At 38.1% G+C, this 26,268-nt stretch overlaps 1 protein-coding gene across 3 annotated transcripts in view; it reads left to right on the top strand.

The window, feature by feature from the left end:
* The window catches only part of CDH9 (cadherin 9), a 113,505-nt gene that overhangs the window by 74,222 nt on the left and 13,015 nt on the right, over positions 1-26,268 (top strand). For 2 of the 3 annotated variants that reach the window (XM_063300202.1, XM_063300204.1), the window contains 4 exons: positions 813-1,000; positions 5,971-6,224; positions 12,014-12,150; positions 13,835-13,956. In XM_063300202.1, the coding sequence (XP_063156272.1) occupies positions 813-1,000; positions 5,971-6,224; positions 12,014-12,150; positions 13,835-13,956 (701 nt within the window). Of the gene's footprint in view, positions 1-812; positions 1,001-5,970; positions 6,225-12,013; positions 12,151-13,834; positions 13,957-16,096; positions 16,118-26,268 lie in introns of all 3 variants that reach the window. The other variant, XM_063300203.1, reaches the window with a different exon arrangement.

Here is a 26,268-nt window from a genome sequence, read left to right as displayed (position 1 = left end):
ATTGAGATCCTTAATCATAATATTTCTTCCCAATTATATTTACATAAGTAGCAATTTTAACAAGGCAAATCACATGGGTTAAATAACCCTCAACTTTCTTAGATCACCCACATAAGACATCTAATTATCCTTTAAGAGGTTCAGCTTGGAAGTCCTGCTTTCTCTTTAAATGTTGCAATATATATTACACAGTAATGCAATGCCAGAATAGGGTTGAGTTGAATATTACTTTTACCCTCAAAAAGTCCTCTCCCCAAATGTGCTAGTCTTATTAAAATTCGTTGAAACTTGCTCTGAAAATTATAACAGATGTCTTGCCTCAACAGCCCCCTAGAGTCATTTCGGCTTTAGCTTTGGGCAAAATTTGGTGACATTTTTATCCCAAGATTGACTACCTTGCAATCTGTTATAAACTAAAAAAAAAAAATTAACACACATTGATTTTAGAAATTATATCTCAATAGGTACACATGTACACTTTCCAGGGTAATAATACTGACACTAGACTGGACCATTGCTGCTGCAGAATATCTTGCTTACATCTATGATGCTAAAAATTACAGGTAACAATTCAAAGAAGTTTGTGCTCCATCAGCGTGCTATTTTCTTTAACTTTTATTTTACCAGTATTCTCAGCTGTGTTCAGTTTTGCTGGTAACTCACACTGCTTTTTCTTATACTCAGCCAACAGCTGAGGAACCTGTTTCTTGTGAATTTTTAAAATGATTTAATAAATGAATACCTAGGTATGCATGTACTCACAAACACATACACACACACACACTTACAATTTTATTTTTTTTATTTTCCAGGCACATATCAGTTCAGCTCTCTAGAGTCTGCACCACTTGGAACTTCACTTGGCAGAATAAAAGCCAACGATCCCGATGTGGGTGAAAATGCCGCAATTGAGTATAGCATTGCTGCCGGCGACGGATCTGACACGTTTGATATCATCACTGACAAGGACACACAAGAAGGGATTTTAACAGTCAAAAAGGTTTATTTTCCTCTCTGTCTTTTATTGGACTTGGCACTCCAGGTTTTAGATTTCCTTTTCAAGCAGGAGGATGGATCAGGTTTCATGAAAGGTCAACTGCAGAGAAACTAGCAGGTGTTAAGCTTCAAACCTTGCAGCTTTTCTTTCTTTCTCTCTCCCTCCCTCCCAACAGATATTCTTAACTGTTCTGGCTTGTCAAATGCATTAAAGCTTGTTGGCATGTAGCATTAGAAGGATTAATGTGGAAGTTCTGCTGAGGGTATGAGAGAGGTAGGGTAACTTTGCAAGGTGGCCCACCAGCTGAAGTCTACTATTTGCTTTCCAAAGGCTGGAAACAGCCAAACATTTATGTGGTGTCCTGAAAACAGGATGCTAAGTAAGTCCAGTTTTTAATGAAGACTTTGCCCAGATACCCTAACTGGGTACCACTACCCCCCCCCCGCCCCCCAGGGCTTATAGCTCTTATTCCACTGAGTTCTATAAAGACAGGCAAGAGGCAAAATGGAATGATTCTTGTCAGGAGTATTTGGGTTCTAAAGCTTCCACCTGAGGTATTATTGTGATAGAATCTGAAAAACTCATGACTTTTTGAGATGTCTTTTCATAGTGTCCTCCATGCATTATGTCACCTCTGTCAAAGTAAATGGGGAAATCAGCTGCAGGCCAAGAAATTTATTGGACAAATTAGAGTTCCAATAAGGAATTGCTGGCTCTAGGCATCTGCTCCCACATCTCTCTTGATGGCTCATCCACCAGCTAGCAGATGGTCTCTACCCAGAGATCATCTTTAAAAAGAGAGGAAATCAATCTGTGTGCTGATCTGCAAATACGTGTCATAGTTATCCCTAGTGCCAAGGGGTAGTGAAGAGGCACAATATGCACCTGGAGTTGTGCGTATGTGTGTGTTTGTGGTTAAAATTAAATCAATATTATAAACTTAGGATGCTTTCTTCTGTAATGATAGTGCAGTTCAGGATGAAACTTCAAAAGTGGTCCAAGAGTAAGATTGCCATTACTTCCAGACTAGACTGAGAGAAATAAGAAGCATGAAATTTCAAGAGTTTAATAACAGACAATTTTCTTCATGGATATATCTTCTTTTCCCATCTCTCTCATATTATTATGAATCAGGAGAGCACTGCAGTATAAGAAACTAGTATAGCATTGTAATAGCATGGTTAGAGAATGGCATGAGAGCTTTCTCTCTTCATGTAATTTCAGTTTCAGTCATGTCTTTCATATGAAGTAGGTCCCTTAACAAGAAGCCTGAATAGATAATTTTACCCTTTTTTCCTCCATCAAGTCTTTTGTGGAGAGCCTGATTTATATTGGTGGGTCCATTTCCATTTTTATTTTTCTACAGTTTGTCATTTTATCTAAGGTAAGCTTTAAAATAATTTAAACCAGAGGTAGGCAATCTGCCGTCTTTCTGATATTTGGGTCTCCCACAGTTCCTTGCCATTAGCAATAATAAACAGACTGGTGGAAATTAACGTCCAAAACATCTGCAAGGAATTAGATTGACTATTCTTATTAAACTGGTTAATTCAAAGAAGCCTGGAACAGAAATTATGGTTTCTTTCATACTAAGTTAGTTTTCATTAACTACAAATGATCCTGGGCCACTAATTCAGTTCATAGGTCAACTGTAAGAAATAATTTCTATTTTCTTTAGAGTTCCAAATTTAATTTTGATCTATTAGCTCATACCAAAGAAGCAACAGAGATAACATTTGCATACACAAATTTTGGGCACTTCCACACTGTTATCATCCTTTAGAGCCATCCCTATAACCAGTGATGGCCCTAAAAGCAGCTGTTGTAGGAATATGCTTCAATAAACCTTTGGCTAGCACCTTCTGCCTGCCTTAGGCATAAACTCATTTATTCATAGTGAGATGAAAGGCAGGGGAAATACAGCTGCTGTGTCTGGTAAAAGGTCCTGTAGTCGTGTTCAAGGACACTGTTAAGGTATTAGACTAGAGCCAGGGAGAGCCAGGTTCAAGATTCAGCCACTGGAGCTCCCTGCCTTTTGTTCTTTAAACTTTCCATCTCTTACTTTTTGAGGGTATCTGCAATTCTATTCAGCCACCAGTTTTTTTTGGTCTTTTAACTCATTCACTCTTTCTCCATAAATTTGTTTTGAACTTCAATCCTCATTCCTTTTCTCTAATGGCCGAACAATCCCAATGTATATCATTCCTTTTGGTTTGCAGCACCACATTCATTCAGCAACATTCATTCTTGATTATGTCTTCTTGTTTTACTACACATATTTCTTAAGTACCCAAGTCCCACTTCCACTCCAATTCAGCTCACTTATTTCCATTCCCACTTTTTCCCCTCAAGATCCATTTTTGGCCCTACCAAATGGTGGTCAGTCTCATATTCAGGATCTCTTATCACTCTTGTATCCTTCAGTAATTATCTCAGTCTTTCCTATAAACCAATCAGTCATGCTTTTAGATTTGCATCCATTCCTTTACCATGTCTGCATATGAACAGACTTGTGCTTAAATCATGTATTCAGAACAAATAGACCTTCTCTGAGCAGTTAATCACCAAGAAGTTGCCATTCTAATTCATACTTGGTTCTCCAAATGGCCCACTCACTTTTTCCACACTTTCTTGTCTCATTCCCAGCCAGGCATTTATGTCACCCAACAGAATATGTTTCTTCCTGTTCTCCATTAATTTAAAATGTTGCCCATTTCCCCCCCCAAAAAAAACTCATACCTACTTCTTTCATTATTACCATTTACTGTAGTGTAACATGCGACTGTCACCAACCTATGGCTTCCTATTTTTCATATACACCTACAAAAATCGATTTGACAACAATTCATACTTTCTGAATTCTTTCTTCCAAATTGAACCTACTTCTTCATTTCCATGCTAGAGTTTATCAGTTCTATTCCATAAAATTTAACCACCTCCATTTCAAACTGTTTTCTGCTTCCCTCTTCTCTTGGTTTCAGTGTCATGAAACTTTCCTATTATCTTTCTTTTAGTAAGTTTATCAGTTCATACAGTTTACCATTTATTCCCTTTATATTCGAAGTCACAGTCTTCCATATGCTATGGCCATCACTAGATGGGCCTGTGGATGTCGACTTCTGCTGCCCATCATGACTTTGACCAATCAAGGCTTTCAGATAACACTTTTTTTAGTGAGGTTGGCCTTAGTTGTACCTATACTACATGCCACATTTCCTGCTGACAGTAGGGATAATATTTACAAATCTGGGCACATTTTAGCCAGTGTGGCATAGTGCTGTACCCCAAGGATGCATGCATTTGATTTGTATGTCCTACAATCAGCCACAGAATGCTTTTCTCATTAAAAACAAGCTAAGATATGTAATCATGAAGGCCAATATACTGTTGCCCATATTTCACCCATATGCTAACACATACTCTTCAGCATTTGGTGATTTGCTTTTTAAATATGAGTTTGTAAAAAGAAGAGTGTTACTCATATTGCAGTTTATCCTTACAGAAACCACTGAATCAAGATTAATTTGAAATGATTTTAGAAATATTTATACCAAGGAAGAACAATTTTGGGTTGACCTATATTTCTGAAAGGCTGTTCTGTTTGGAATAAGTGTAATTCTGATTCCCCCAAATCAACAGCAATTTAGCCATTGATCTTGGTGAAATGCAGATTGGACCTAATGATTCATGCCAAATGTAGCATGCTTCAGCACTTTTGAGATGAAACACTGATTTGTATTGATTGATGGACCAAACCCAGAAAGATATAGCACTGCAACAGACAAAGTTCAATAGATGAAGAAACTGCATTGTTTCAGAGTTGTAAATCCAAAGCCCACCTACCCCAAGCCCCCTTCTGTTGTTTTCAGTGGAACTGATTGTTGAAGTAACTATACAAATTGTATATGAACTTGGGATACTCATGTATATGCAAGAGCTCTGTATGGTATATTATCTCACTGATTCATCCTGACATTTGAAACATAAGACCTTTGAAGTTTGGTTTGTACATTAGTCAACACTTCCTGTCTGAAAATAGAATATGATTCACTTCTCTGCTTTAAAATTTGAGGCATGACATCTTTTTTAAATAGTATTAGCTACCAATAATAGAAATGAAAACAGATGAAATAGAATGTTAATTTATAAGAGTTTCATTTTCTATGTTATTTTTATTGAAGCTCTGTAAGTATCTTCTTTTTCAAATGAGCATTTTTTTTTTTAATGAATTTTTAAAAAATATTGTTCTAACCGTATGGGCATGTATTAAAAATAAAATCCTGTGGAAGTACTGTATGTTAAACTTATACCATCAAATATTTATTGAGGTTTTTTTAAAAAAAAAAGAAAAAAGAAAAAAATCTGGAAAACAATTTGTAGAATGCTAAAAGGAAATCATCAAAATGAACTTTTTAAAAAAATCATTCAAATGGTGGAAGGCACATGACTGAACACAGAAAATATAACCATAATTATTTGCAAAAGGTATTCAGAATGTAATCCTAAGCATACCTGTTTGTAAGTAAAACTCATTGAGTTCAACGGAACAGATAAATGTGTTCAAAGGGGTCGGTAACCTTTCCAGGTCCTACTTTCAACTTCCAAAGTGTTTGTGTTTAAACAATTGAACTTTTCCAACCTTACAAGACTTCCACAATCTTCCTTTCCCCAAGATCTCACATATCCTTGTCTGGAATCTCTTTAAGATTTTTTATTTAATCTGACATTCTTGACAGCTCCTTTCAGACTGCTGCAAATGGTGACATGTATTGATTTTGTGAGATTTGGGATAATTTTAAACTGACTTTAATTTGGGACATTGCAATGCTAACCCCTGGTGTATAGAACTGCAGCAAAGCTCTGAAGACAGGGTCTTCCAAAAATGCTTAGTCCTTTATTTTTATTTTTTTTATACTTATTTTTTTTCTCTTTTTCTCTTTTTTTTTTTTCACCCCCCAATATTTGGATGCAAGCAATTAGATTTTGAAAAGAAGAATTTATATAACCTAAAAATAGAAGCAACTAACACTCATCCCGACCCAAGATTTTTCTACCTGGGACCATTTAAGGACTCAGCTTTGGTCAAAGTTTATGTGGAAGATATAGATGAGCCACCTGTTTTTAAAATACCATCTAATTTAATAGACGTAGATGAAGATGTCAGAGAAGGAAGTATCATTGGGCAAGTGATTGCACAGGATCCAGATGCAACAAGGAACCGAATCAAGTAAGTTGTCTTCCATGAACACCGGAAAAAACTACATTGAAATTACATGATCTTGCTTATAAGGTACATCAAAGTTTAGCAACATTTGTTTTTAATGTTGGTAATAACTGTTAACTATAATTGTTGGTGGTTATTAATTGCAGCAAGGATAAGTATGCATTCCTACTATTACTAGTATTGTTAGCCTTTATCATTATGTATTATATTAATATCGCAGCCTGGACCCTTCAGAGTTTTTGAATTGCAGCTTCTATTCGTGTTGTCTGGGTTACTAGAATGTGGTATCCAACAGTAACTGGAAGGCATCAGGCTGAAAAACTGACTTATGGCTGGTCCTCACACTTAAAACCATCACAGCATTCCACCCTGGTCATGTGATCGCGATTTGGACACTTGGCAACCAGTTTGCATTTATGACCATCACAGTGTCCCATGGTCATGTGATTGCCATTTTCTTATCTTCCTGGCCAGCTTCTGGCAAGCGAAATCAATGGGGAACCATGTGATTTGCCTAATGATCGTGTGGTTTGCTTAACAGCCGCTGCAAAAAAGGTCGTAAAATTTGGTTGGGTTGGCTTAATGACCGTTTCACTTAGCAACCAAAATTCCAGTCCTAGTTCTGGTTGTTAAGCAAGGACTAACTGTACAGTTCATAGTGACCAAGGAGGAATAGCTGTTTAGTTTTTTTGTTTGTTTGTTTTGCAGCTGGCAAGTGATATATATGCTTATATAAAGCCATCTATAATAAATAAGACAATTAGGGTCACTTCTCCACTACTGCTTTGCATCACTTTGGAATCAACTCCAATCCTGACTGATCTGAAATTATCATCTGTTTGGGGGAGATGAGCTAGTTCCTCCCCCAACTCCTGATTCGGCTCCTCTTTATTGGAAGCAGCATCAAAGCTGTATTTTCCACTGAATCCATGCAGTTCTGCAATAACACTGTTGGACTATTTTCCCATTAGCCAGTCTTGTCTTCTGTTCTGTTCTGTTTTCTTCTCTTCTCCATCTCATTTTATCTCCTGGCTCCTGGATTCAAGCCAGCTATGTCTTCACTACTCTTTCTGGAGCTTCAGCATCTTCTTCTTGCACTTTTTTCTCCTCCCTCGTCCAAGCCAGCTGCTGTGGCAATATGCAACACTGGTCAAAGGTATTGACTAAAGCACCTGATGAAAAAACTGTCACCAAGCTATCATTTTGCCTTCACAGTTCACAGGGGCTCTTAAATGCATCAGAGAAATGGTGGCAAGGGAACCAGAAAAATCTTTGGAAGATTTTATCACTTTTATTCTGTATTTTTTTATAATAATATAGCTTCACTTCCCAGTAGGCACTCAGATTTTATTCCATCTATCAGAAAAATGCACACAAGTTCATGTACTGAAAAGTATGGAGGAGGGCACTAGCAATTTACTTTGTTTCAGATTTGGGGTAGAGGGATTGAAGTGATTTTTATTATTCCACAAGTTCATGAAGCATAACACTGATAGGATTATTCATTATTACTTATCTATTTTCTTAGATTTAGAAAGCTGCTCAACTTTGAAATGACTCTGGGTGGCCTACGTAGTTGAAAAAAATAGTATAATAAAGAAAGGCATAGTATAATAAAGCAAATGATGTTGTTTTCTCCATTCACATATTGGTTAACTAAAGGTAAAGCAAAATAGTGTTGATTTGCCCATAATGTTGGTAGAAATAAAGACAACTGTGTGTCAGATTCAAACTTATTTGCCAGGGATTGGGGATGAAAACACTGGTGGTATGGGACTGCATAAATACTGTGACAAAGTTGGTTTTATAGTTCCTCTGCAAAAGAGGCTTCTGTGTTCCTTCCTCATTTACTTAAGAACATATTTTTGTGCCTAATTTATTGTTTCCAGGTGGCAGAGGGTGCTGAGGTTTTCACTTTTTCCTGTTATATAATCTGCAGCTTCAGGTTTGCTGATATGTCAAAGCTCCATGTGATGAGTGTGCTCATGGTATCTGGAATTGCTAATGTGCAGAAAGGGGAATTGCTAATGTGCAGAAAGTCAGGGAATGTAGACCAGACATTCTCATGTGCCTTTGAAATCTCCTTTTGGAGGGAAAAAACAATCAAAGGCAATTTATTGCTTATCATATTGAAACAGAATGGCTGGAAAGAAAATGCCATCTAAATGTGTAACATGGGACACGTACAACTGCCTGTTTCTATGTCCAGTTAGACAAATGATCAAATCTTGTGACTCTTTTAGCCTCATCACTCCACTGCAAATGGCACCTGTATTTCAAAATAAACCAAAAGAAAAAGTAACTGACAATAATGAAGAATTTTGAAGAATCCTCAGTTAAGGACAGTTTTATTCAATTTTCCTTTAGTTATATTAACAGAGTAGTTCCTAATATGTAATCCTTGTCTATTGATTAGGGGTAGTTAAAATTATTGCAAGTATCTGTAAGATCAGAAATGCATTTACATGTACCACTGAATTGTGGGTGCCTGTTTTTTAAAGTTAGTTTTCATGTCATTTTTCTTTTATCATTTTATTTTTTAGAGTATTATCAATATAGTGTTAATAATAATAATAATAATAATAATAATAATAATAATAATAATAATAGAACATTAGACAGATAGATCCCAATCTACCAATCAACATATACTTTAAATGTACATAGTACAAAATAGTGACTCCCATGCTAGGGATGGCACTGGATTTTTTTAAACCAATGTTACAGTATTCTGGTCAGAAAAGAGAACAGTCTCCCAAGTTTTGCCTTTGATAGGATGGGGTGTGGTTTATCTAAGCACTGACTTCAAAAATGACAAGACTCAGTCTTGATGCAGGTTCTAAGACAAGGAATAATTGCCACCAAAAAGAGGCTAGTATTTCACTGTATTCAGCTTTGCTTGAATTAAATATGAATTATCAAAGAATTTTCGTTTTGCCAACACCACAAGCCCACCAGGCATAAGAATTCTTGCTGGAGCATCATTTACACTCATGACTCCTAGAGGCTTCCAAACTGTTCTCATGATCGTTTCTTATTGTGAGATCCAACCAGTCTTCTCCAGACAGCACAAGGCTTTTAGCTGTCTAAGACTCCCCTGACTCCCAAAGTCCTGTTTTTGTCAGCTGTAATCTGTGAAGACCATTGGTGGTAAAAATACACATACCCACGTAAGACTATTTAGGCTGAATAAGGAGATTTAAAATAGCTTCATTCATGAAAAATGGACTGTTTTCCCTATGCCCCTCTGGAAATTATGACACCCATCACCACCAGTGCACTAGCCTGATTAATTTAAAAAATTATGTCTCTTTTGTGAACCAATCTGATGCCAACCATGGGTGGCCTATCCATCTCTGCTTAATTCTATATAGAGCAGAGGGACTGTTGGATTGAGAGTGAAAGTCGCACAATATTTGACAATTAATCTTACTTAACACAATATTTAACACAAATATACAATATAGACCAGGGACTGAAATGTGATGGACAATACTGTGGACCTCAGTGTTCTTTAGATATACTACCCCCTGCCCCAAGATGATTAAACATATATTCAATATTTCTTAAATGGCAGTGTCCCATCTATGTATGTGCATGTAATGATTCTATATGGTCTATCTGTTCAAAAATGAATCATAATGATGAAATTGAAGAAACTTATATCATTTCAATAACCTGTTCTTTTTCTTTTTCTTTTTCTTTTTCTTTCTTTCTTTCTTTCTTTCTTTCTTTCTTTCTCTTTTTCTTTCATCTTAGTATTTGATATAATTAGGTGAGGGTTTTTTGTGTGTATATAAACAAATTTTAGTTTTGTTTCGTTTTTAAGTTGCTATCAGTCTTCTTACATTTTTTTCCTCTGTGGTTTTAAAATATTTTTCTGCCTAGGTACTTGAGTATGAGGGTTTTTTGTTGTTGTTCTTACACCATATATTACACATAGGCATGTGCATGTCTGTGTGTGTAGGCTTAGATTTCTTTAAAGTATACTGTGTTTTGTACAGTTGCTATATAGATATGCAATTTCTTACAATGCTACAAACTAATAACCAATCATTTTCAAGAAATGTTAACTGTAATGTTTAAAGATTATTTTTTTTAAAAAAAATAGTCTTCAAAGTGCACGAGGCTGGGGAATGCACTTTAAAAATAACAATCATATGTGGTAAAAAAATATTGGAAACTTCATTGATTTCTTCTTAATCTCAGCTTAGGTCAGTTTACAGAAGAACTACTTTATTTTCTCCAGATTTGTAGGGTAATGTGCACTCTTTTCAATCTATCCCAATTGTGACCCATCATTTCTTACATTTTATAAAGTTTATTTGCTTACTGAAAGATGGAAAAGAAACATTGCAAATATTCACCTGCAGTAAAGAAATGACTTTAGGCAAATGCATTAAAAAAAAATGATGTGGCACAATTTCCCTCTCAGGGTTCTCAAAACCTCAAGAAATTCTCCACCAAAACCAAGATTCTCATCCTGGAAATGGATTATAGTTTGGTTCTTCAGAATTTAGCATTAATTAGAATGGAACTTCTGACATCTGATTTGTTTCCTAGAATGCATCTTTTACTGTTTCTGTATCTTGCCAACCCAACAAGTTTGTGAAGGAAATCAGGATGGGAGAAAGGTTTATGCAAGGCCACTTTAGGCTAGCAGCTAATCCTCCTGCTAACCACACTATTCAGGATTCTTAGCTTAGAATCCTACACTACGTGAAAAATATGAGCATATGTCCTAAGCTAAGCTTCTGACACCTAATGGCAATATCAGTAGGGGTATCCATAACAACGTTGCATATGCATATGGTATGTTGACGTGGCTGTGTAAGAATACAAACACAACAGAAGGCTTAAAGCATATAGAAACAACAATAATGGTATCAGAAGACAGCGACCCTTTATATGCTTTCTAAATGAAATCCTGTGAAAAAGTGAAATATATAAATTGCCCTTTAGGTTTCCCTTGACGTAAAGTCCAGTCGAGTCCGACTCTAGGGGGCGGTGCTCATCTCCATTTCTAAGCCTTGGAGCCGGCGTTGTCCATAGGACATTTCCGGGTCATGTGGCCAACATGACACGGAACGCCGTCACCTTCCTGCTGAAGTGGTACCTATTGATCTACTCACATTTGCATGTTTTCGAAATGCTAGGTGAGCAGGAGCTGGGATTAACAACGGGAGCTCACCCCGCCACGCGGTTTCGAACCGCCGACCTTCCGATCGACAGCTGCAAAACTGCTCATACTTTTTGAAAGTATTGTGTAGTCAGAAACATCAGGAGCACTGTTCCTTTAAGGCTGTGATTAGAAAAATCACTTGTCATTTTTCCAAGCAAGCAATAAGAACAGCTCTTAACAGTCTATCTCCTGGAGAAGATTTAGGTTTTCAAAATGCTTGAGTTCTTCCTTTTTTGCTATTCTGTGGAAATGTAGATTTATATTTCACTAGTACATGAAAATGAAAAACAGCATCAGATATTTATGTTTTCTTCTAATTCCTTGCATTTTCCTTTAATTCCTGTTTGTTCCAGGAAAAATGCCAAGCGTCATTTGAGCTGAGCAGTAAATAAATTTCTGTAAATCAATCAATAGATACTTTTTTTTTATTTTTTATCTTTAATTTTAAAAAAGGAACAATATCCATTGCTAACTCTATAATGTTAAATGCATCATGCTGCCAGCCTAAGAGAACTTTTGTAACTGTACAGTATCTTAAGCTTCTTAGACAAGCAAAATTCAAAACAGCATTGTAAGAGAAGATAGTAAGATTTGTTTTATCATTTGGTAGATATTCTTTGGATCGGCATACTGATTTGGACAGAATATTCAACATCTACTCGGGAAATGGTTCCATATTTGTCTCAAAGACTCTTGATCGAGAAGCAGCCCCATGGCATAACCTCACCGTCATTGCCACTGAAATTAGTAAGTTGTATGTACGCTATGAAGTGGTTTGAAAGGAAGAGAAGGGGAATTGTATGTTGAAAGCTGAAATTTTATGCACACATTGTTATTATTTATGTGATATATTTCTTTAAACCCAGCAAGGCCTAAGCCAAATGTATGTTCCACTACAGTAAATTCAATGGGGTTTATTTCTGCAAAGATGCACATTTCCAAGGATGATGGTGGTGGTGGTATTTTGCCTGCACAACATGACACCCAGTGTAATAATCCTTACCCTTTTTTGTACAAATACATACTTATGAAAAAGATATTGATGTAATTGAAATTCAAACTGAAGATGGAAGATAAACATTTTTGAGGCTACCAGATATGGGTTGCAAAAATCCAGGCTACAATTAGATGGCAGCCAAGAACTAAAATGAACTCTTTATTTTTGTCTATTTTGTTTCCAATATATGCTAGATTTGTTTGTTTTTTGTTAGTTTCCCAGTGTAACAATGATGGCTTTTCCTAACAATCCAGAAAAATTACTATTCTTTTTTTTTAATAAGGAAAGTGAGAATACATTACATATCCTTAAAATCTGGTTGGGAAAAGGGAAATGGTTTTAAATTTGATTTAAATTGCTTTAGCCAGTCTTTTACTGGTCAGTGCTAATGAGAGAACACCTGAAGATTTTGCTTGGCCAAAATATTGTGGCAAACATAGTGAGCAATTTTGCATGGTTTCTCAGTGTCCCACCCATCAACTTTAAACTGAGCAGACAGTTTATCTTACTTATTATAAGCAGCTGCCCACAGTTTCAAGCAGGAGTTTTACTCATCTGACCTAAAGATTGAACCAGAGATCTTTTGCTTGCAAAGTATATGTTATGTGCTGAGCATTAGATCTTCTCTTGTATGTCTGTGTAAAAGTTACTTGATATTTCTAGTCTGTGTGAGTGAAAACTTGGGAGCTGCTGCAATCAGAGAGAATTTCTAAAAAGCGATGACAGATCCTAGTCTCTATACAAGTTTATTTGGAAGAAAGTCCAATATATTGAATGGGAAAATGTGCTGGATTTTAGCTTCAATATGAAATGCTGATATTGACATTTATTATTATACTAAATTTCTACATTGCCACAATCAAAAGAATTTTGGTGGCATATCTTTAGAAATGTCTTAACTACACACAGATTCTTGACAGCCAAGGGGCAAAACATAGGTTTTGTTCTCTTTAGTCCTATCTACACTAAAGAAATCAGTGTAGTTGGCAAGATCAACTGAAAACAGAAAATTCTGAATAGAGATATATAGGATTTCACTGAATCTATATTCTCTCTCTTTCCGCCAAAGAAATATTTTGAAATCCCCATGGGCAACTGTAGCAAATGGAGCTTTTGACAAAATGACAGAGCATTATTATGATGTCACAATGCAACTTCTTCCCCCTACCTACTTGCATGAAACTCTTGATGCAAGAAAAATGGAGTTTGTATGAACATGTCATGAGACATATCTCATTATTTTCTCCCCTGTATCCCTCTGTAGATGGCCATGAGAGTGCTCTTAATTCCTGGAATACATTTTTGTTTGGTATTATATTATTTCAGAATGAAATTTCTAAAGCATGAGTTGTGCCATGCTTATAACATAGGCATGTCAGAAAAAGAAGTGATATAATAATGTGATCAAATTCCATCTTGTCTGTTTTGTTTCAGGCAATCGAAAACAAAGTACTCAGATTCCCATCTTCATTCGGATTTTAGATATAAATGATCATGCCCCAGAATTTGCCAAGTTCTATGAAACTTTTGTTTGCGAGAATGCAAAAGCAGGACAGGTAATACAGAAATATTATCATGTCTGATTACCATGGCAGCATTTTGCTCTGTCTCAATTTTTAGAAATGGATTTATTATTTTTAAAAATTAAGTATGTTCCAGTAATCTCAACTGTAACAACTATTTTGCTTCACCAAAGTTCTGAGTGAAAGAGAACAGATGCAGTCCCCATGTTATTGATAACTGGTTGATTTGATTTCATGGTAATGTACAAGGACTTCCAGAAGTTAACAATAATAAAATCACACATAGAAAATTATTTGGAAGTCTTTAAGAAACAAAACATTAAAGTAATAATTTAAAGTTCAAAATGGAGCCATTCCACTAAACAGCATCATAATAATTTCACCATAAATTGTTAAGCATCCTTCACAAAGGCTCTGCTTTATCCAACTTTGGGAAAGCTATCATTGAAGAAGCTAGTTAATCCAACTGCTAAGGAATACTGTCCCAAAAAACAGGATCTACTGCTGAGGAACAATGTCTTTAGGCTCAGTCCCATGCACCTCACTAAAGTGAGGAATCATCAGCAGATTGGATGGGTTCATTCCAGGTGGAAAAGACAGTCCTCTAATCTAGGCACTTAAATTAAAATGAATACTTTGAATTGTACCTAGACACCTACTGAAAGCCAGTGCACGACCCACAGCATACTGTACATGTCATAAGACCAGAAGGTCCTGCCATACCATAGACCTGCTCCTCATGGATAATGCCTCCCCTTCAAGAGGCAACACTGGGGTTGACTGAGAACATTGAAGAACAAACATCAACTGTATCTTGCTTGAGTTCAACTTTAGCCTTTTTTGACTCATTCAGACCCTAACATTCTCCAGACACTAATTCAAGATTTCAACAACATCTCCATCATGCCCAGGCTAATAATGTACAATTGGTGTATCATTAGCATTACTGAGAAGTACATAACCTGAACCAACAGATGACTTATTCCAGTGGCTTCACAAATAGGTTAAAATGCAAAGATGAAAGGATTAAGTCCCACGCCCCTGCAAGGAAGTAGCCACTCTTCCCCTCTACCAACTGAAGGAAGTAACCTCTCCCGAGCAATGCACTAAGGAGGAAGCAGAACCACTATAAAATGGTCCCTCCAATCCCAAAAGTCTTCAATCATAAATAGTATTAAAGGGCTACAAGAGATCTAATTGGACTAGGAAGGCACAGTCTCCATATCTAGTTCCTGCAGAGGTCATCCCACCAGAGCAGTGAATGTTATTCCTACCCCATATTCAGGGCTGAATGCTGACTCAAGGGGGTCCAGATAATTTGCTTCATCTAGGGGACTTTGCAGTTATCTCAACAACTTTCCTCAAAAAGGGAAGGTTGGAAACTGGGCAATAGTTGTCAAGAATAGCTGGATCCAGGAAGGGTCTCTTAAGGAGGTAACACTTTACAGTCCCTTTCAAGGCTATCGTCATCACCTTCTCTCACAATGTGGTGTTAACTACCTCCCAGATCCAGAATATTACACACCCTCTACTCTTACACAGAAGTTAGGGGGGACAAGGATCTTCCCATGAGATAGAGGTCATGCCAGTGAGGGTCTTATCAACTTCATCAGGATCCACAGGCCAATATAGTAACAACAACTCATATCCTCATTTCCACTTGCCTGGGCTACTGCTATGTGCTCTACCTGCTACAACCTTTGAAATTCATCCACAAGCTTGAGGCAGTCCAGAATGCAACAGCCTGGCTTCTGGCAAATACATGCTGATATAAGCACATTACATCTGTGTTTTGGTCCCTGCATTGACTTCCTATTGGCTTCCAAGTGCAATTCAAGGGCACATATTGACATTTAAAGCCCTACATGACTTGGCTCTGAGGTATTCCAGGACTATCTTCTTCAACCCATCTCAGTCTGCCTGACATAGATGTCCGTTACACTTTATGCAATGTAAAAGTGGGGGATCACTAGCAGGTTCTCCTAGATCATTCACATGTATTTTTTCAAGATTTATTTTATGTTCTTAATGTTATACTGTGGATATTTTAATGTACTTGATGATCTACTGGATATAAGCTGCTAAGAGATTTGATTGCAGTGAGTAAATAAACAAACAAACAAACATTGAATCCTACTTGACATGGCAAAATAATGCTAACTCATTACATCAGACTCTTCCCAAGAAGAGTCAAGTCTTTGGCAGCTACAAGTGACTTTATCAGCAAAATGCTATGAAAACCAGTAACAGTGGCCAGGCAGTTTGGGAACAACTTGCCTATTCCCAAAAGAAAATTGGACACCCTAAACAAGGCCACTGACCAATAGCTTTCCACCACAATAAGGACATAGAGATACTGATGTTTCGCTGGCCTTATTGCCATGGTGTTGGCTCAAACATGAGCTCTTCCCCATGCTTGATCAAGTTCTCTTTTCCTCTATTGACACTCTGGACTGCTTCATCTTCTGGAGCTCCACAGTCAATCTAGGAGCCTTCAGAGATCTGCTGTCATGAGTGCCGTTGAGCTGAAGACATCAGCTCAACGGCACACATGACAATAACGAGGAAGCAGAGGAAGGGCCTCAAGATAAGCATAGCACGCACAACAACAGACACAGACCCTGGCTGGATGATTCAGCCATCAGGACACAAAAGAGAAAGAAGGAAAGACAAAGACTAGGCAAATCACGAGGCACACCCAAGCTGTTAGCAAAAGCGCAACGGAGATCGCCCAGCTGACAGCAATCACCAGCTGAAGGAGGAAACCAATGATGGGCGATCCCGGAGCACCAGCTGGGGCCTCGCAACCCTTCACCTACCGGCACGACAGGATGCAGGACAAAGGGGGGATGACGTAAGCCAGGGAAAGGGGGCGCTGACCGGCGCGGGGTATTTAAACCCCGCACCGGCGCGCTCCCCTCACTCTCAGCTTTTTTCGAAACTGACACTACGTATGAATAAACCAGAACCTGCTCTCCTTTGAATCAGCGTCTGTGTTTTACTCAGCGGTAGGCAGTGCATGACATAAAGCTGAGAGTCACAAACTCAGCCTCGCCGAGCCCCACCAGACAACGAGCCACGGGAGGAATAGACGGCGAGAAGACTACGAGCGATGGGGCCGACGCGTCGCGGCCAAGGCGGGCGAACCGCACGGCAAGAAGCAGAGGAGGACCAATCGAGGCCAGATGCACCGCGGACCCCAGGAGCCACGGATACCCTCCCGGCCCACCCCGAGCCTCAGCTCCAACCCCAGAGGGAGACAGAGGCGGAGGCGACCCGGCCACGGGAGGGAGCAACATACCTCCCGAGACCAGCAGAGACCCCCCCGCCCCACATCGCACCCCAGCCACGGGCGTGGAGCGTCAGCCCAACTGCGGCAAGCACAGTGGAGGACGGAGAGGCAACCCAGCCGACGCACTCCCAAACGGAGGAAGATGACCAGCGGACGGGACTGCCTGAACCCCACCAGCAGCTCAACCCTGCGGACACACCGATAGACCCGACCCCAGCTGCGGCGCGGATTTCGGACAGGGAAACACAAGCCAAGTGCATGACATCTGCCTACAGAAAGAGAACACATGGAAGCACTCAACTCAAGAAGCTAAGTTGCATCCAATGGTAGAGATCAACCAGGCATTCAGCAGAACTACTTGCCTGCCTGCTGGGAAACTCCCCAGGAGCCCACCAGAATCCATCAGAGTCCATCTGTCATCTGGGACAGGCCAAGAATCACACCTGTAGAAAAAAGTGTAATGTTTCAAGCTCTGCATGGGCAAAGCAAAGGATGAAGGAGGACTTGCTTAAGAGAGCCTGGGAAATTTCCAGTGAATAAAGAAGAGTTTGCTAGGAAGAAAAGAATTGGATCAGCCAGGGAGTTAGTATAGGAAAAACCCTCCATGGTTTGTTAAATTTCTCCCTCCAACACTAGAATAAGTTCAAATATAGAGGGAATAGAAGATAAATAATTGGGCAGAGAAAAACCAGTGGAAGGAAAGGAATAAGCAATGTTCACCACTTTATTAGAGAAAAATTCTTTCAAACCCTCAGCTGAAAGAAAGGAGTCAGGAGACAGCATCTTCCCCACTAGAGATTGTCATTAGAGAATCAATGATGGACAAAAGCTTAGCAGGAGTCCTAGCTTGAGTTGCTTTAAAGAAAACCTCCTTTGCCTCTTGCAGATAGACAGACATTGATTGATTGATTGATTGCTTTTCATGTTTGCTGAAATCACACAATCTGTTGGCCTGTGTGTTTTGTTTTTATATTCCTCTGTTTGGTCATTTGAAATCTTCTCAAGTTCACACAGAAGCCTGAAAAAAGTCATATATGCTGGCTAGCACAGAGTGCTCTTCTTGAGCTTCCAAAAGACTTCTTCCAAATCATTTTCAAAGCCTGCACAGCCTTAAAATTTGCACTATAAGGGGAAAGAGAAAGACCTGGTTAAAGCTTACTTTAATTGTGCATTTCCATACATGTGTGCTCAAAAGTTCAATTGGCCTTCCCCCAAAAAGTTTTTTTTTAAAAAAAACCTAATTGCTTTTTTTAAATCACAATTTTTATTATTACTTTTCTGTGAATTGGCATCCAAAAATCAATCATGAGCTACAGCATCACCTTTTCCTACCTGTGTTTATGAGATGCAAGCCCAGGGACACAAACAAAATTTCACTTAAAGTTGTTGTAAACTAAACCAGTGATATCATTACCACTCATGTAGTTAATGAACTTCTCCTTCTGTCACATTACACATTGTAATTTGGCTGCCATCTTTTGACTGGCTCTGTAGGGGTTCGCGATGGCTTTGTGCTCTCTTTGCATAGAGGTACTCTCACAGATCAACTAAGAAGGCTTTGCAACAGGAAAAGGTCTTTTTTAAGGGCATTACATATGAGGCAGGAAATCAATAGCTAGTTCAGGATGGATAGGAAGAATTATGTGCTTGGCTGATTTCAAACACACACACACACACACTTTTTTAGAGTAGGGCTGTCAGTTGGCTAAAGGATTGTTTAGTTATTTAGCTTTCCTCTGATTAATTAATTGATTTTATACAGGTAGAATTTATGTTCAAGCAACCTCAGTGAAGCTGCCCCACTAAGAATTCTAAAGGAAATGAACAGGCCTTTGCATTCTTCAACTGCATTTTCAATATCTCCCATCCATATGCTGTCACTTGACTTACTCTCCAGCCTCTTAGCTTACTTGGCTGAAGTGACTTTAAAGCTTCCCATTTGCCAGGGTTCAGATACTGTTTAGAGCTTGGCTCTACTTACAGACTAATTCAGCAAACACAGTACAGCTCAACTTAGAGAGTAGAATGTGAGCGATGCAGCTTAGGGAACTTTATATTTTCTGATGTTACTCACAGCTTACTATTATTTTTTAGAAAAATACAGGAATCATTATTTGAAGGGAAAGGGGGAATGGTGGGCCTTATGCATATTTTTAAAAGACAACATGTGTGTGATTTACTTACTTCTATCAGACATCATAATGAAACTGGTACAGATTACACAACCATATCTTTTGTGCTGTGATGTCATGACAAACAGCTCATCATTTTAATGTCATTGTGTCCTAGAACCTTACATTTTCTACCATTAATGACTGCATTTTATAATAATCGTTATGTGTTTGGTTTTATGAGATTTTAACATTTAGGATTATAGTTAGCTTTTATTGTAAACCATCCAGAGTCCCTCTTTTGAGGGAGATGGGCGGTAATTAAATTTGAAAAATAAATAAATAAATAAATAAATAAAATGCTGGAATATAAAGCTTCCCTAAAGTTTAAAAATGGTTCATTGAGATTTTCTGTGAACAGGTTTGGTTGTTATTATTAAAGATAAAGACAAAATCTATCAAAAAGAAAACTAAATATGGAAACTAAAGTGCATGGATGATGTCTCTGTCCTGGTCATGGCAATTACACAAAGTCCTTTTTTTTTTTTTAACTTAAATACAGACACATTTTATGACATAGGATTCCTGTTACACTTTGCCTTTTTGTATCATTTATACTACCTTCATGACATTACTTTTATTGAGAAGTTTTGTACACCTTAGGTGGCTTCCTAAGATAGTGGCCTTATCAAGAGGTATCAAGGGATGGGAAAAAAGATAGAAAAATGACTCTTTGGATCATATAAATCATAATTTCTCTTAATGACACAGTAGGAGCAGCGTATTTCAGGGTACAATGTCCCTTCTTCCCGTACATCGCCAACCTTCTTATGCGAAGGAGTTCAGAAGTTTTCACTCCATCTTAAATCCAGACTGGCATTTTCATTAAATACATTGTCTTACTTTCTTTGAAAATATCTTTAACACTGTTTGCAAGAATTACAGTTTTTATTATAAAATGTCCAGATTCCATTCACGTGTGTTATTTATATTCTTTGATTTTCAGTAATGGTCCAGTCTTTATATGTTAGTAAAGTCTATGGGCTTACAGCTTGCTATACTCCTTATTATTCATTTTTGTTAAAAAAAAAGTGATCCAAGTGGGGAATGTTCTTCTATAAGGATACTTCATAAAAATGTATATTTTGGACGATGGTATGAAATGATGCTGATTATAGAATCAGTTACCTTGGATATGTATATTATATATTGTCATGTTTAATAGAAGATATCAATGAAATATTTCAAGATCATTTCAACAAGATCTGAAAGAGCTGACAGTTAAAATCTGGACCTAATTTTCCTAAGATGAACAGATAAATTTTATGTTTTGGGACAGTTCCTCCTTATATTCTCCAGAATTGTAAGACATCTTATTACATATCTCCCTAATTCCTTTACTTATCTTGGTTTTGTGAGCTTCCATACATTTGTAAATGGTTGATTTGATATATGTTGGTGTATCTGATGTAACTCAGATATGGCAGAACTTTTCTTATACAATGCTTAAGGAAAGGTTGCAGAGCTCAGTCCTGACACAGGAATTAAAACTGTTGACAGTTTTTAGACTCCTATCCAGGTTATTGTGCCTGCAGTTGTCAACATAGCCTGAATTAAAGCAGTAACAGCAATTCTGAAAAGCAAAATCACCAATTCAAAGCAAGACTCTTTCACAACATGGTTCTTTTGTGAACAGCAGAAGTACCCCACAGTATATTCAAAATTTGCAATGCTTACTGCCATATATTTATTCATAGTCTTTCCATAACTCTATTATGTGGGAGGATGAATCAGAGTTTTCCTCCATCAGTATTACAGGGAAGACCTACACATAGAAATAGTGTTAGTATAAGCAGAAAGGGACAGTGCGTTTATATGGTGAATTATATAAAGATTGAAAAAAATAAAATATTGTTAATATCTAAAAAAGAGTGTTGTTCAGAAACCAATAGTTTTGATTGGTGATATATCACTTTTTCTAGTCCTTGTGGTTACAAAAAAGCTAGCACTGGAGTTTTCCAAGCAAGTGGGGGAAATGTGAATAAGGAGTTGTACTTCCTTACAGTGTCTTCTGCAACAATCAGCAGCGGTGCCAAAATGACAACATGTATGCAATGACATAATTACTCCAATGCCACAATTATATATTAGTGTCAGGACCCACCTTGGTTCCCCCCCACCCCATAGTTGTGTATCCATCATCTTATATGTTGAGCTATGATGTCTTAGCAAATGGTTTTCCATGAAAAATTAGTAGATCTTGGGTTACTTCTTGTACAGTTGAGAGTAAATTAGGAGAACCAGCCTTGTTGCAAACTATGAACTAAAGCTGTTCATGTTGTTTGCAAATGTAACATTATATGTAAAGTAAGCCAACAAAGTACCATAAGTACCAGGATGAAGATCTGGGTTAGATATGGAGTTAATAAAGAACATTTATTCATTAAATGTAAAGAAATGAGCAGCAACTAGCAAAATGTTAGCTCAGCCACTAATTTAGATCAGATCCTCCCCCTCATAATATTTCTTGAACCAGGGTGGCAACAAAATCAAGTCATGCTTACCCAATTATCCAAGTCACAAATCACTTCCACTTCAGACGTAGTCATGTTTCAACACAACTCAGTCCAAACTGTGATACCTCACCTTGTAAAAACAAAAAAAGGAGTTAACAAAAAAATAAAGTTACTCAGAACACATGTGCAAACTCTCAAAGCAATTGGCTGACTCTTAAAAGAGGAATATGGTGCTTCTTTGCTTTGTTGATGGGGAACAGCTGGGGCCATCTCCTATTCGCCGCCTCACTGGGCACTACTGTTTCCACTCTCATTCTTCCTATTTAATGATAGACATAGGGCAAATTCAGATAGTTTGATTTCTGTCATGAGTACTGATGGCCAGCAAGAAGGGGCCTCTATCCAGGGAGGAAGATGCATGCGTAGTACTGAGGAATTAAGCAGCCATTCAAAGAGACACAGATCAGACCCGCCTTAACTCTTGGGGTTTATCTCTCTGGGTTTTTCCCATGCTTCTTCAGTTTGTTAGGATTCTGTCTTATGTAGCAGTAATAAACACTAGAGACCTACTCCTCGTCTCAGCGTGATTTCTGACTGTTAGGACAATTTCTGCAATCTGCATAGGAAAAAAAATGGAACAAACTATTACGAAAAACATTCTGCCATTTGGCTATTGTGCATCAGTTGTTCCATTTTTGCTAGTTGAAGGGAAAGGGAAGGGACTATGCAATGGACAATAGAGATAAGATAGTCCTTGACTTACAATGGCAGGTGGGACCAGAATTTCCATTTCTAAGCGATGCAGCTGTAAAGTGCAGGTTTACAGGTTGGGGAGAGGGTGTGAGGGGGTGCGTGAGAGGTGCCACATGGTTCAAGGAGGGTATGTGGTGGTATAGCATGGGTTCGGGAGGTTGCACAGGGGTGTGCAAGTGGCCAGCACAGTACGAGCTCAGAGGGGTTAGGGGAGGGTGCGCAGGCTTACCCCATTGACTTGCATCCTTCCCTGCCAGCTTCCCCATTGGCTTTCTGGGGAAGCTGGCAGGGAAGGTTGCAAATGGCAATCGTGATTGTGGAGCACTTGGCAACCAGTAATAATCGGCTGCTAAGCTCCCAGATTGTGATCACATGACCACATGGGTGCTGGGATGGACAGAATTCTGAGGACCGGCCATAACCACCATTCATTCAGCACCTTTGTAACTTGGAATGGTCACTGACTGAATGGTCATAGATCAAGGACTACCTGTATTAGCTGAAAAACTTAGTTTGAGACTTCTGAGAGTTCAACAAGTACTGTCCTCAAATTTTCAAGTCTTACACTGAGAAAATTGAATGGAAGGCACATTCTATGAGTTTTAGTAAGTTGCAGTTCTGTAGCTTACTAAATGGATGCCTCTTTCCCCATTAGTTTATCTGTTGCCTTTACTGAAAAACATTGTCCTTGGACTTAATTCAGTTGAAGTAACTGGCAAAATTACCTTTATTATGATTAGTGGGTAACTATGAACTCTTCATCAATGTGGATTTGGTAATTTTGTATTGATAATAAAGGACCCCCTTAAGGCCTGCTGTGCTGCCTCATCACGGTAGGGAAGTGTTCCTGGGAGCCATGGGCAAAGAAGATCAGAAATGTTAATAATAAATCATCCTAGCAGAGTCATCCAAGGCATGAAGGTCATCCCAGGTGCCTGGCTAAAGCAAGCAAGAATGTCTATTGGACAACAGTAATACTGGAAAATGCTGGAGTGGAATGGTCACTTTAGCAACAATGGAAAAAGCATCATTCCATACTGTACAGGAAAAGGCAATGGTAAACCACTTCTGTATTTCACCTGGAAAACCAACTGAATAGAAAATGTAATGTGATTAACAATATAGTGTTTGATTATGGGCACCTCAAGACAGATGGCATTCAACATGCTACTGAAAAAGAGCTGAGGATCTTTCAAAGTATTAATGGAAATTAATGGCTTGATTAAGGTCTTCAGGACATATAGTTCCTGATATTGTTACACACAAAAAGAAAATCCAAAGCTATAGAGAGAATTACACGAAGGTAAGAAGCATGAACATGGGAAAGCTCAGCCCAGTGAAAGATGAAATGAATCTACTACACATTGACAGCTTAGGCATTAGTGAATTTAAATAGACTGAAATTGGACACTTTTGGAGGAACATATTACTTACTACACAGGGCATAAAAAACAAGTAATGGAATCGCTCTCATAGTCAGGAATGATATAGCAAATACAGTATTTGGGTACAGTACAGTCAACAACCAGTTAGATTTTGTGGACAACTCTTTTAATAAGATGGTTATCCAAGTTTATGCTCCGACCATTGATTCAGAAGAAGAGGGTGGTGAGTTTTATAATCAAATTCCATCTGAAATCAACAGAACAAGCAAGCAGGACGTGCTGTTTGTGATTGGAGACTGGAATGTAAAAGTTGAAAATACTAAGGAAAACAAAGACTGTATGGCCTAGGAAACAGGAATGAAGCAGGATGACAACTTACCAGCTTCTGCCAATCCACTGATTTCTTCATTGCTGACACAATCTTTAAGCAACCAAAATGATGCCTATATACATGAACTTCACTAGATGGAATACACAGATATCAAATTGACTGTATTATTGATACAAGGAGGTGGAAGAACTCAGTTACAGCAGCAAAGGACTGACCCTGGAACAGATCACAAACTGCTTATGAGCAAATTCCAAGTCAAGTCAAGGTGGAAGAACAAAGCCAACCAGTTTCTATGGTATGATCTTGAGTGTATACCCACCATTTTCAAAGAGAACATCAAAAGCAACTATTAATGGAGAACCAAAGGAACTTTGGAATTAAATAAATGGAGTTGTTAAGAATGAACACAGAGGTAGTGGTTTTCCCTTTGACTCTCTATGGAAGTGCAAGTTGGACTTTGGAGAAGCAGGATAAAAGGAGCATTCATGCTTCTGAACTTTTGTGTTGGTAAAGACTCCTGAGAATACCACGGATAGTGCCCCCCCCAAAAAAAAAAAATACAAAAAGTAGGACATAGAACAAGTCAACCCAGAGTTCTCATTCAAGGCACAAATGACCATGTTCAAAATATGTTTTGGACACATTATGGTAAGACCTAGCTCTCTTGAAAAATCTATAATGCATATTATCTTGAAGAAGGTCTACCTACAGTATGTGGTTGTTAAGAGTCAACAACAACAACTTAATGGCACCTAATCAGTCAATGAATAAAGGATTGTATCTTTGCCCTGAATATTTATTCTCATTAGAAGTAATGGCAAACCCTTGTGTAAGAGAAAATAATACCTGAAACACTGACCCTATTTCCCTGGTCACTGAGCATTTGGCCCTTTTTTATGCCTATATCTCTATAGCTGTGTTTGCTGCCTGGTCTCTTTATTGAAGTGTGACAGAATGCTGGAATTGTTATTATAATTACTGTATGTACGTTTACAACAACAACCTTTCTTTCTAAACCCTATATTTTTCAGGATGGTGGCATATGTAGTTATTTCCTTTTTTTAAAAAAAAAAAGTATGTTTGGGCTTGAACAGTTTCCCCAACCTGGTGTGTTCCAGATGTTTTATACTACCACTGTAATCAACCTTAGGTGACTGTGATATGTTGGAAAAAATGGGAACTGGAGTTCCACATGTCTGGAGACTGCCAGTTTGGACAAGCATTCCTAAAATGAGGCTTATGTCACAAACAGCAAAAGGGGGGAAAAAAAAACTATATAAAAAATCAGAGCAATTTTTTATAGAAGTACGTTTTCATAGTCGGCCAAAATGGACTTTACTGCAACACAGACAAAAGCACTGAATGGAGACTGCTGGCCTCCATCCTTCTCTATTCAAACTGTACAGAAGTACCAGTTCTTTGTGAAAAAGGAACACAAAAATGGTGTCCAAAGTAGCATATGAGCATGTTAACAAAAAACAAAGAAGAAAAGCACCACCTTACATTTGGAAGAAAAAAAAGTATATACTAAAAATTTCTATATCAAATTTTTACAGAGCAAAAGGAAAGCAATTTAAAGCACTGGAAAACTCAGTAAGAGCCAGAGTGGATTGAGATGTTGGACGGACAGCAGGATAACCCAAGTTCAGGTTCACCCTCAACCACATGAGCTCCCTGGTGACACTGGGCTAATCACTCTATCTTAGCTCAGTGTATCTCAGAGGGTTGTTATGGAGAAAGGAGTACAATACTTGCTCCTAAAGGAAAGGCAGGACATACATACATACATACATACACACATACACACACACACACACACACACAAACACACACACACACACACACACACCTAACCTTGGTTCAAAGAGGACATGTGTTGAAAGCCTCCTCCTATAAGGAGATACAACATGAGGGGACACAGAAATAGGTCTTCCTTAAGAAGAACTTAGTCCAAGAA

The sequence above is a fragment of the Candoia aspera genome, chromosome 3 (assembly GCF_035149785.1).
Source record: "Candoia aspera isolate rCanAsp1 chromosome 3, rCanAsp1.hap2, whole genome shotgun sequence".
NCBI classification, from domain to species: domain Eukaryota; kingdom Metazoa; phylum Chordata; class Lepidosauria; order Squamata; family Boidae; genus Candoia; species Candoia aspera.
This window is presented reverse-complemented; position numbering and strand designations above follow the sequence as displayed.